This window comes from Phyllostomus hastatus, unplaced genomic scaffold (genome assembly GCF_019186645.2).
Source record: "Phyllostomus hastatus isolate PE091 unplaced genomic scaffold, TTU_PhHast_1.1 phas_contig_65, whole genome shotgun sequence".
NCBI classification, from domain to species: Eukaryota; Metazoa; Chordata; class Mammalia; order Chiroptera; family Phyllostomidae; genus Phyllostomus; species Phyllostomus hastatus.
Window position 1 is genome coordinate 13,845,188 of NW_025333932.1, and position 13,112 is coordinate 13,858,299.

The window sequence follows — 13,112 nt, forward strand, 5'->3', positions numbered from 1 at the left end:
ATTCAAGAGAGTAATTCCAATAGGCTGCCCCAATTGGGATCAAGCCAGGATCAAACCAGTATCAAGCCTGAAACTTGAGCATATGCCCTGACTGAGAATTGAAATGGGCGACTTTTCAGTAACAGGACAACGCTCCAGCCAACTGAGCCATACAAGCCAGGGCAGATCACAAGGCTTTTAGAAATGAATCTGTTATAATCAGTAAGTTTACCAAATTACTTGTTAGTCACACCCAAAGGGAGATATTGAGGCTAAGTCTTGAAAAACCTCCATCTGACACAGGGGTCAGGCTTTTTTATATATAAAAGCAATTATCATGAATGATGACTAATTCACCAGCATTGTTCTGAGATTAATAATTACATTCACAAAATGATAACATTAAAACTTTTAAAATTTAGAAACCTTAAAGGAAACATCATATCGCACATGCCTAAATTCTGGGTTCAATTCTTGGTCAGGATGCATGTGGGAGGCAGCCAATCAATGTTTCTCTCTCTTCTTCTCTTTCTAAAAATTAATAAATGTATCCTAAGATGAGGATTAAAATAATAACAACAACAACAATACAAGGGTAATTCTATGTAAAACAGGATGGTAACAAGTTTCATAAAATATATATAAGTGAGACTTTGGGCTAATATTGCAACAGGTAACATGATTTATGCTCTTGTGGACAGACCAGTCTTCCACTAGGATTGATAATAACCCCTTATCTTCTAAGAGCAACAGGTAAATTTAGAAAGGATTCTGTTGAGTAGAGCTAAGTGTAAAACTACAGAGATATAGAAATCTCAGGCTTAATAAGAGTGTAAATATGGCAAATTTTTTACATGACAGATTATGTGGTTTATAGTTTTCTGCCCCTGTTCCTCCAAAGTCCAGTTACAGAAAAACATCCTTCTCTGAGAGTGTATGACCCTCCTTGATCAAGTCACTCTACCAAGGCTCTCATACGTATTGCAAACTTGATGCCACCACTTGCAGGAGAGGAAATATTTCCATTTTAAGACTGAGGAGATGGAGCTCCCATTTGTAAGTCATTACTGGGTTCAGAGTTAGTTGTATCTGCTTCAAAGCCTGGGTCTCTTCTACATTGACAACTCAGGTTTTACACACCATTGTTATGTGCATGGTTTCATTTGAATGTGACCATGAAAAGACAGTGATAGTCAGCCCTTTCCACTTAATTGCCCCAACCCCTTGCCTTACACCCCATCCCTCCATCTGTTTCTGAACCAAGCCAAGCTTGACACTTCCCTGGAAGTTTTTCAACACTGCAGCTGCTTTGTCATGCATACATTCTGAGCCATGGCTTTTCTCTGTTCTCACCCATCAGTAAGATTCTATCATTTTCAAATGTTCTGCAAATGTATTGAAATCTCCATTTCCCTTGTGACCTTCCATGGATGAATGTCTTCCTTTTTGTGTACCTTGAATATCTCTATGGTTTGGGGAGGGCCCAAACTGCAGAGTTTGCAGGTTCAAGTTCAGCTCAAGGTCTGACTACAGAAGCCTGAAAGGATATGCAAAAAGCCTCCAGCATTGACTCCTGTTTTTGGTAACTGTGTCTTCAGAAAGAACCTGACATATCTCTTCTGGACTTATTTGAGCTTCACCAAACTGTGATCTTAGAAGACATTTCTGTTCTGTCTCATGCAAGACAGGCATTTCTCAGCTACTTAATGATGCTTAAGTACCTCAGTGTTTTAACCATAGAACGGTTCTTTTAACACACCAAGTCTATGGCTCTCCATCACCTGACCTTTTCACAACTGTTCCATTATCACACAATTTGAAAGTTTATCAACAGGAAAGATGTTATAGCTCCTCTCAAGATCCTCAAATAATATTGGATGCAAAGGAGAAAGAGTAGCTCAGAGACCAAAAAGGAAATGTCAAACTGTTGTCTGACCTGAGCTGGTTTAGCTGAACCTAACAGGGAGCCAGAGTTTGGCTTTAAGGTCTGACTTTGCCTCTTTCCCACAGTGACCTGGAACAAGGTGTAAACACATCTCAGTCTCAGGTTCTCACCTGTGAAGTGGTGATTATCATGGTCTGTGCAGCACTGAATTATGAGGTTGGGTGAGAACATGTATGTATGCCTAGCATGTAATAAAAACGGCAAAAAGAGTTGTCACTAAAAAAATATTTTACAACCTGATATTTTTTAAATTGAGTCACTTTCTGCATCATAATTTTAGGTGACTTCATGATTCCTGCAGGTACCGTGTCAGTAATAGAATAAAATATTTAGGAGAGGCTATAAATGAGGATGTTTGTCTACTTTGTAGACTCTGCAGTGTGAGGAGGAAAGAAATTCACTGACTGAAGAGGCACTAATCCTGGGTCTGACACCACTTAGGAGCACAGGTACCCAAAACATGAGTGCTTTGAACCAGGTGAATTCCCAGGTATCTTTTAGCTCAAAAATTACTCAGGCACCATCAGCAGTGATTTCATTGCTAACCACCATATGAATGGCCCTGGAGGTCTGTAAAGATTAGTCTGGAGAGAGTAAATTGTCTTCTGGGCCCATATCCCCTGTCATCCCAGAGAACCAACGATTATTATATACCTGGCACATATGTGTTAAGGAGGTGAGGGAGGGGATAGGAGACACACTACCCTCTCCTGACCCTGATATAGGCAGTGTTCTCACTTCATTTCCTGAACAACACTATGAGAACTGGTGTTACTGGTCCATCTTAGAAATAGGGCCATTTAAATAATGAGTTGAAATAAACCAGAATCCAATCTCTATAGCTCTTTGCTATATAAGATAACAATACTCAGTATACCCTTGTGCACATCCACACACACACCATTGACATTGGTTGGCCATCAACATTGGCCCAATAGTCATCTGCAGATTGGGAATGTTGGAAGTTCATGTCTACATTACAGGGGTGATGTCACAACAGTGAAATATCTGCTAGGGATTATTAAGCACTGGCAACTGCCCTCTCGGGTAATAGCTTTTGAGCCCTACAAAGGCAGTAAAGATAAGCACGTCCATTTGGAATATCATTTTCAAGAGAGAAGGAGTCTAAAATTCCATAATGTCTACATTTGGCTCTACTGTTTGGAAGGTGAAGAAACTTTATAGTCATGTGCATTTTGTAAGGAGGTAATTTCCTGCTTCAAAACTTCCTTAGCTAGACTTTTCATTGGGGCAAACTGCAAAGCCCCACTGTGAAGGAGACTCTTTCCCAGCAAAGAGTATATCCTTGCACAGGAAGTCAGTCAACCATGTAGCCTGATTCCAGGACATGCCAGTGAAAGGTGTTATTTCCAAGCCCAGATTGTGGCAGTAATTGAGTCCCATCAATTACTCTAGAGGACTTCTCTAGAAGGACTTTGATTTACTCATTGGCTGTCCTTTAGCTCTTTAGACCAACACCTCATTCTTTCACTTAAACATCTTCACTTCTCTCTCATCTTAAAAAAACAACAAATACCTAAACTGAAAGTGAGCCATCCCCTTGACTGCTGGGTGTTCATACTATTATTTTCCCCTTCCTTTAAGGCTGGCTTGTAGTTTGAACTCTGTTTGTTAAAACTCTACTTCTCACTCGTTTTAAATACACAGGCACCAGGTTTATGTCTCTTTTCTCCCCCTTCCACAAAGTCCAAAGAAGGTGTCCTCCCTGCATTCCCAGGTAACTTTTGAGTGGCTGTATCCTGTGGACACTTCATTGTCTGCCTGTACTCCTCCCTGGCCTCTGATGCTCCAGCACCTTCTTCCTAGAACTCTAGTACTTCCCAGAATTCTCTGCTCTAGTTTTCCTACTACTACTCAGTCCTTCTCAGGTTCCATCAAAGTTCTTAAATGTTGGGATTCCCCGGAGTTCTCAGGACAGAACTCTACTCACACTAGGCTATAATTCCCAACAATGATGACTTCACCTAAAACCACCCCTCCTGGCACCCCCACTGGTGTCTAGTCCACGGTTGGCTCAGGACTAGGTCTTGGTGGGCTACTAGGCATCACCTCTGGATAGTTCCCAGACACACTGACCTCATCGTATCTCAAACCTGCCCCCACAGCACTGCTCCCAGACCAATGCTCTCTTCCAGCTAATGATTCCACAACCTGAGACTTCTGTCACCCTCAAACACTAAGCAGCACAGGTGAGGGCTCAGAAGAAGAATCCAGAGTGTGCTTCTCAGGTCCCTCATTTGGTAGCCATGTCATAGGGAAGATATTACCTATTGTCACCATGGTGGTATTGTCATGATTAAATAAAATAACTTGTGTAAAGCACCTTACTATGTAAGCATTTACCACTCTTTCTGTGTAATCCATATTCCACATAGACCACAATGCCCCTTCTGATTACAGGAATTTGCATCTCCTGTCAACCCTAACTGCCATACTCCACATCTTCAGTGTCAGGACTTCATGCCCAACCTTGGCCTGCCATCTGTGCACAGGCCCAGACTAACATCCTCCTGCCTGGAGACACTTTCCACTGCTCAGCTGTCTGCCTGGATGGCTACTCATCCTGAAGGTTTCAGCTTGACCATCTTTCCTTGGGAAGTTTGGTCCAAGACAGGTTGACAGCTGATTCTGCACCCCCAAACTACCCCATCATTTCTTTGACAGAGTGTGTGCACATCATTGCAATTTATTCTAGTGGATTCTGTACTCAGTCCTTCCCTCAAACTGGACCCTCTGTGAAGGAAGTTCTGTGTCTCTGTCACTTCTTGACCTCAGTGCTTAGACTGTCCCAGGTACTAAGCCCATGAGTGAACAAGCATTAGGATCCCAGCAGGGCTCACATGGGTAAGGTATCAATAAAACATGAATCAGGAGTCCTAGTGATAAGGTGGGGTGGGTGGGGTGGCACAACTACAAAGTTCACCATCTGGTCTCACAGGAAAAGAAAAATACAGAATCTTTTTTTTAATAAATAAATATTAAGTATTTAATAAAATATATTTAACTTTTTAAAATTATTTTTAAATATTTTAAATTTTGAATCCTTGATGCTGGGCTTCATCCTAGATTTAAATGCTCAGTTTTCAAAGTCAAATAAAATGCCCTGAGTCTGCATTTTTCAACTTTTTTAGCCCATTTTCCATCCATCTTGATAAAGCAGACACTTTATACTCTCACCCCCATACCACCCATGTGACAGTTACTTACAGAAGTCATCTTCTCATAATGTTAATCAGTTATTATAACACTGGATATGGTTTTTCCAACTCTGGCATCCCAGAGAGTCAGGTATTTGCTCACCCACATCTCTCACATCCCAGAGTTCAAAATGAAGAGACACATATTTCCCTAACCAAAGCAATAGGGCCTGATGGTTTTACCAGTGAGTAGGGCGCATCTTACTTGGATGCAGGTTGTTGTTTTTTTTTCAGAGTTTCCTGTTATGGCTCTTTTTCCACATTTTTTTATTGTTGTTCAACTACAGTTGTCTCCATTTTCCCCCCACCACTACCCTCTACCCCAGACATCCCCACTTCCCACCCTTGACCCTACCACCCTTTGGTTTTGTCCATGTGTCCTTTATACCTAATCAACAAAACAAACAAGCAAGAAAAATATAACCAGAGACATTGAAATTAAGAACAAACTGACGGTAACTAGAGGGGAGGTGGGAGAGGGTAACGGGGAAAATGGAGAAGGGTTTTCAGGATGCAGTTATTTTCCTAACAGCCAAACCTTCTTCTACACCAGGTGCAGTTACATGATCAGCAGTGTGGTTCTACTGGTGAATGGCACCTTGCAGAAAAAGTCTGTAAAGGAAGTTCTAAGGAAGTGTCACCCACTGGGCCAATTCACAGAAATGGAAGCAGTCAACATCGCAGAGATGCCTTCTGACCTCTTCATTGCAGTCCTGGTGGAAACACCCTTAGGTATGAATGTGGATATGATGCTATTGCTGCCTTTGAGTGCTGTCACTCTCATTAGGAAATGCACACCCAAATCAGTTTTTCCCATGTACTCATGTGTCATTCTATAGGAGTTGCCAGAAGTGGAAGGGACATAAAGAAACCATCTAGTCCAGCCCCCTCATTTCTCAGATCAAGACAAATGAAGTTATTGGGTTAGCCAAAAAGTCCTTTGGCTTTTTTTCCATGAAATAAAAGACAGATTTTCCACTTTCACCAATAATTTTATTGATTTAGACATTTTGACTATGTCGGGTATCTCCCACGTGGTATAACATTGGTTGTTCTTAATGTAATGTCTGAATTTGATCACTATCAACTTCAACTGGTCTGTCCAACTGTGCTGCATCGTACAGCAAAAAAACGCCCAGCACAAAACTTCACAAACCGTTTTTGACATGTTCAATCAGTCACAGCACCTTCTCCCTATACTGCATAAATCTTTTTATTTTTGCATTTCAGTTCCATTTTTACCTTTCTTGAAATAATAAAGCATAATATGGAGAAACATGTATTTTCTTCCATCTTTAATATTAAAATAGGTACACAAAAATTCACGAATTTTGATATTTTTTAAATCCATGCTTGTATGACAGCTGTCACAATAGAGTGTAACCAAATTGTTTTGAACAAAGTTGAAGAAAACTATGCACTACCAGAGCCACCTTATGAAAAAAACAAACTTTTTGATCAAGCCAATATCTGCCAGGGTCACCTACAAACCATGTGTAGCTAAGAAGGAGCTGAGACTCATCTCCCAAACTCCAAACCCTTGTACTTTGTACTAGACTACAATAAATAAATGATAGAACTTGTAATTTTTCAAAACATTAATTTTGTAGCTGTTTTTAGGATTAATGCCTTCTCCTTTTATTTTAAATTATAGGAAACATTTTGTTTTGGAAAGTGTGGGAATGCCATTTTTCTGAGATGCTCAGGAACATCTTTCAAATGGCCTGAAGTAGCACTCAAAATGTTAATGGGACAATTTTGTAAACATTAGCATTAGGAAATTTTGGATAGTAGCAGTGCACTGTTGATCATTTGTCAAAATACTTGCCATTTGGGATAATAAAAATAGAAAAAAAATGTGTCATCAAGTGTCAAATGCTAAGGGTACAAGTAACAGAGGAAGGAGGATGGGTCTGGAATCAGACATATGTGAACACAAAGCTGGGCTCTGCCTGGTCCCAACAGAATGACATGGGGAAATTCAGTTTCCCTTATTTCCCCCATTTTAGAGTTTTGAAAACAAAAGAAGACACTAAGTACAACTCAAAATTTGGCACACAGTTAGGTCACAAATGTTAAGAATTTCTATTTGATAATGAGGAGACTTCGGAAAGTGAGCCTTGAAGTGAACAGTTTCAAGCATTGTGGAGATTAACTCGTTAAAGTGTATCTTGTGTGTAGCGTAAGGCACACACATAGTAAATGCCTCATAAACAGTCAGTCCTATTGCCATTATTACTATTAGGTTGATTGCATCTATGGATTGAAACTCCACTGTCCAATGTTCACTAGTGAGCATGGGGTGGTGAATTCGAGACATTTCCTACTGTTTATAATCATGCTTCTAATTAACTTATTTTATACGATGACTTCTCAGTTCCATTCTTTCAAGACTGCATGTCCGAAAATACATTAGATGAACTGAATATTGAAATACTGCACAATAAACTGTACAAGGTAACTGTTTTCCTAAATAGTATGTTTTTCTTTATTACATAATACATCATAACCAGAGTTTTTATTATAAGTGACTTTGCCCATTAGCCAAGTCCTGCAACTATGAAATGAGGCATATTTAGAGTGTATATACATGTCAGCTTTCCCAACCAGAAGATTGTTGAGAGGAAGTAGCGCCTTATTTTTCTCTGTATCCCCACCTCTTTGCCTGAAACATAAAAGGTGTCAATTGATGGATAAATTTGAAAACAACCAGCATTTATAGTAAACCTCTTGCTGTATAGAGTTTGTCTCTGTCCTTCATGCTGTGAAAGAGTCCCTGTCCATACAATGTTAATCTACTGACAGTGGACAGCATATCAAGACGATAAACTGCACATGACATTATCTGTACCACTTTTCATGGACTGGCCAGCTGTTTGTCTGAACTGTGCTGCCATCATCTGAGAATCTCTGTGTAATAGAGGCAGAGTGAATTTTGTCTTTTCACTTGTACACCATAGTGTCCTTGGTCATTCTCACAGAGTAGCTGAATATATGTAGACCATGCCATAAATATAGCATGGTATGCTGAAACATGGTCCTCTTAAAAGCATTACATGTTAAAGAGATGTATGGCCTTGCAAGAGGCATCCTGAATATAGCTAACAGAAGGCACCATTCAAAGTAATTTGTATGCATTAACTCACTCTATCCATCCAGCAAAACTGTGCTATCTCCATTCCTCAGATGAGAAAATGGAGACATGAAGGTGAGGTGAATAGTTGAAGTCAGTTCACTAGTGAGTAGTAGTATTGGGACTCAAGCACAGAGAGGCTGACAGCAGCCCAGATACTGCCTTTCCATAGTACCATGCTCAAAGTGACCTCAAATGCATCTCCTGAAAGATGAAATGTATACACTGGACTAAATCGAGTGTTATTTATTGAGCTTGTAAAAGAGTTTGGGACTCTTGTTAGAATAGCAAAAACTAACCCTATGAGATTTCACGACCCATTTAAAAAAGTGCTTGTAAGTAATATAAGATCTGATAAATGCAATTTTGTTTTTCATGAAGTTCTTTTTCATATTGTGCAATGTACTTTAATAAAAAAATTTCCTCCAAATTTTTTCTAAAATATGTCTGTATGAGAGAAGTGATTCAACTTCCTTAAATGCATTAAATAAGCCATGTATTTTCCAAAAGGAACATATATTCATCATATTGTTTTATGATCTTTATTCTTTTTAAGTCTTACCTGGAGGCATTCTATAAATTCTATAAGAATCATGGTGATGTCACAGCAGAAATTATGTGTCCCATTCTTGAGGTAAGAAAGAGTCCTTGAAATTTTTATGTCAAATAATGTGCTTACACATGTTTAATTTATATCATCCTACTAATATTTCTTTTTCTTAGAAGCTCCTTTAGCTAAAATAAAATAAGCAATATATTTTATTATGTGTATGTCATTTGATACCTTCAGTTATGAGTAATATTTTCCAATTTTACTACATCAGAGAGTTATTTGGAATTAGAAAAGAATAATGCTTATGAAAGTTTGAACATGATTAATTTGCTGTATAGTATGAAGAAAAATCATAATTAGTTAAAAGTTTAATAAACTGTGCTGAGATGTCCAAGTTGGCTGAGGAGTAAGTGGAAGCTACACTAACCTCCTATGAGGACCAAACTGGAATTACAACTAAATTGCAGAAAAATCATCCTGAATAACCAACTGAACACTAGTTGGAGAGAAACTTTATAATCATGGACAGATGAGAGAAGCCACATCAGCACAATGATATTGGTAGGGAGTGCAGAGGAGGTGTAAGAGGATTGTCTGGGCTTCCATGGGCAAGACAGCAGATGAAGTGCTGGAGAGATATTTCAGCAGCCAGGGGGTACCTCCTGAGAAGGGCGGGGTCTAGACCCCAAGCTGAGATGCCCAGCCTACAGCACCAGAACTGTGAAAAGCAGTGGGGTTTCTGTCTGCCAGGGAGAGATGTATGGAGTTGCAGAGTCTTTTAAAGGGCCAGTGCATGAAATTCCATTTGCGGCCTCTTATCCTGGCTTATGGCAGAAGGAGGGCAGAGTGGACTAGAGATGTGTGAGGAGAGTCTGGGTCTGGTGGCTCTGGGGAGAGAACTGAAGGAATAGCCACCAGAATCCATGTGCTAAGTCATTCCCCATACTGCATAGGCCATCTTTATAAGGTGGAGCACTCCTCTCCAAATGGCATCAGCCTGATGAGAAGCAATAGCCCTGGCCACAGGAATGTCTCTGCTCCACCTTCTGATGCTAAAGCCCAGTTTCTGAAGAGTATAGCTGGAAGACATTCACTGATTAATCCTACAAAAAGCCTGCAGGCCGAGGCAGATTTCTGGAACCTCTGAGAATTCAGCTGACCCTCCCCCAGGCATGGTGCTGATAAAACCTAGCTTGATATGCAGACTGGTACTTTCTGCACACAAATATGCCCAGCAGAGAGAGCCACACATTATGGATCACTGATAGCTCCAAACAGGGTGCTCAGGGCCAGTCACAGGCAGGGTTTGACTTAGTTCTACAACACAGTCTTGCATAGAAACAGACACAAAGAATCAGCCAAAATGGGTAAATAAAGAAACAGGTTCCAAGAAAGTAAAAGAGGTATTTCTAGAAGAACTAGATGAAATGGAAGCAAGCAATTTATCAGATAGAGAGTTTGGAGTAATGATTATAAGGATACTCAACAGCATGAAAAAAGACATAGAAACCATTAAAAAGGGATCAGTCAAAAATAAAGAATGCAATATCTGAAATAAATACTACACTGGAAGAAATAAACAGTAGGTTATATGAGGCAGAGGATCAAATCAGTGATTTGGAAGGCAAGATAGAAAAAAATAATCAGGCAAAGCAAGTAAAAAGAAAAAATAATTTAAATAAACAGGAGAGCTGAATAGACATGAGGAGAGCTTAAGAAACATTTTGGACAACATTAAGTGTAACAACATCTGCATCATGGGCATACCAGGCAGACAAGTGAACAAGCAAGGGATTGAAAACCTATCAGAAGAAATATTGATGGAAAACTTCCCTAATCTGATGAAGGGACAAGACAAAATTCCAGGAAACTAAGAAAGTCTGAAACAAGTTGGACCCAATGAGGCCTACACCAAGACACATCATAATTAAATTGGCAGGGCTTAAAGACAAGGAGAGAATGCTAAAAGCTGCAAGAGAAAAGCAGACATTGCATACAAGGAGCCCAATTAGACAGAAGATTACTCAACAGAAGCATTTCAGGCCAGAAGAGAGTGGCATGAAATATTCAAGGTAATGAAAAGAAAGGACCTACAACCAAGGCTACTTTACCTGGCAAGGCAATAATTTAAAATCAAAGATGAAATAAGGAGTTTCCTAGACAAGAAAAAGTTAAAGGACATTGTTAACAACAAATCAGTAGTAGTGTAACAAACATTAAAGGGCTTGCTTTAAGTGGAAGAAGAAGAAAAACAGAAAGAAAAAAAGAGAGGAAAGCAGTCTAACAATAAAATGGCACTACATATGTATCCATCAATAATCACCTTAAATTTTAATGGCTTAAATGCTCTAGCCAAAATAAAGAGGATAGCTGAATGAATGAGAAAACAAGACCCTTATATATGCTGCTTCCAAAGAGAACCATCTCAGATTGAAAGATTCACACAGACTAAAAGTAAAGGGATGTAAAAAGATATTTCATGCAAATGGAGAGGGAACAGAAGCTGGGATAACAATACTTATACTTAACAAAGTAGACTTTAAAACCAAGGCTATAGTAAGAGACAAAGAAGGACACCCCATAATGATAAAGGGAATGATCCAACAAGAAGATATAACCCTAGTAAACATTTACATACCCAACATAGGAGCACCTAAATATGTAAAGCAAACCTCAGTGGACATAAAGGGAGAGATGCACAGAAATACAGTCACAGCTGGGGTTTTGAACACCCCTTTGACTTCGATGGATGGATTTTTCTATCCATTGAAAATCAACAAGAAGACAGTGGCCTTCAATGACACACTATATTAAATGGATTTAATTGATAGCTTCAGAGCATTTCACACAAAAGGAGCAGAACATACACATGGAACATTTTCTAGGATAGACCACATGTCAGGACACAAAGAAAGTCTCAATAAATTTGAGAAGATTCAAATATACAAGCACCTTCTCTAGCCACAATGATATGAAACTAGAAATCAATCATAAGAAGAACATTGAAAGATACACAAAGACCTGGCAGCTAAATAATATGTTATTAAACAGTGAATGGGTCAACAACAAAATCGAGAAGAAATCAAATGATACCTTGAAGCAAATGCTTCCTTTTGTTTGAGAGAGGAAGCAAGCACATACAATGGGTTAAACATATTTTATTCAATAAATGGCATTGGGAAAAATAGATATGTGCAGAAAAATGAAACTAGACCACCTTCTTATACCACACAGAAGAATAAATTCAAAATGGATTAAAGACTTAAATGTTAGACCAGAAACAATAATAATCCTAGAAGAAAACATAGCAAAATATTGGATTTAGCTCATAGCAATATTTTATCAGATATATCTCCCCAGGAAAAGGAAACAGAAGAAAAACAATAAACAAATGGGACTATAGCTATTTTGTGACTTTGGCCAAGATGGAGGCGTAGGTAAACACACTGTGTCTCCTCACACAGCTAAAAGAAGGAAAACAATAAATTTAAAAAACAAAAAACAACCAGAACTGAAAGAAAATCTAACTGTATGGAAGTCCGACAGTCTAGGAGTTAAAGAAGCAACATTAATCCAGACTGGTAGGAAGGGTGGAGACAGGCAGCCAGGTGGAAAAGACTTGCAGCAAGGCAGCAGCTGGTAGACAGGGCAGTCCCACATTCGAGTGCAGATAAACCAGAAGGAACAAATAGGGAGCAAGACAGACTGTGCATCCTGGGGTTCCAGTACAAGGAAATAAAGCCTCAAAGCCTCTGACCAAAAACACCTGTGGGGGTTGAGTCGGCAGTAGGTGAAACTCCCAGCCTCACAGGAGAGTTTATTGGAGAGACCCATAGGGTCCTAGAACATACACAAGCCCAGCCACCTGGGAATCAGCACCAGAAGGGACCAATTTGCTTGTGGGTAGTAGGGGAAGTGACTGAAAACTGGCAGAGAGTGGAACAAGCTGCACTGTGCCCTCTCAGACCCCTCCCCTACATACAGCATCACAAGACAGCCACATGGGTCGCCCTGCCCTGGTGAACACCTAAGGCTCTGTCCCTTACTATGGAACAGGTACATCAAGACCAAAAAAAAAAAAATGGCCCAAATGAAAGAACAGTTCAAGGCTCCAGGAAAAAATACAACTAAGTGATGAAGAGATAACCAACCTATCAGATACACAGTTCAAAACACTGGTTATCAGGATGCTCCAGGAACCCACTAAGTACTTCAACAGCATAAAAAACTTCAACAGCATAAAAAAACTCAGGAAGGTTGCATTATGTGAAATAAAGAAAAATC

General features: G+C 39.5%; 1 protein-coding gene across 1 annotated transcript in view; it reads left to right on the top strand.

The window, feature by feature from the left end:
• The window catches only part of ATP6V0D2 (ATPase H+ transporting V0 subunit d2), a 44,954-nt gene that overhangs the window by 23,645 nt on the left and 8,197 nt on the right, over positions 1-13,112 (top strand). The window contains exons 4-7 of the mRNA XM_045849432.1: positions 4,005-4,027; positions 5,702-5,874; positions 7,520-7,599; positions 8,832-8,909. Coding sequence (XP_045705388.1) covers positions 4,005-4,027; positions 5,702-5,874; positions 7,520-7,599; positions 8,832-8,909 — 354 coding nt within the window. The remainder of the gene's footprint in view (positions 1-4,004; positions 4,028-5,701; positions 5,875-7,519; positions 7,600-8,831; positions 8,910-13,112) is intronic.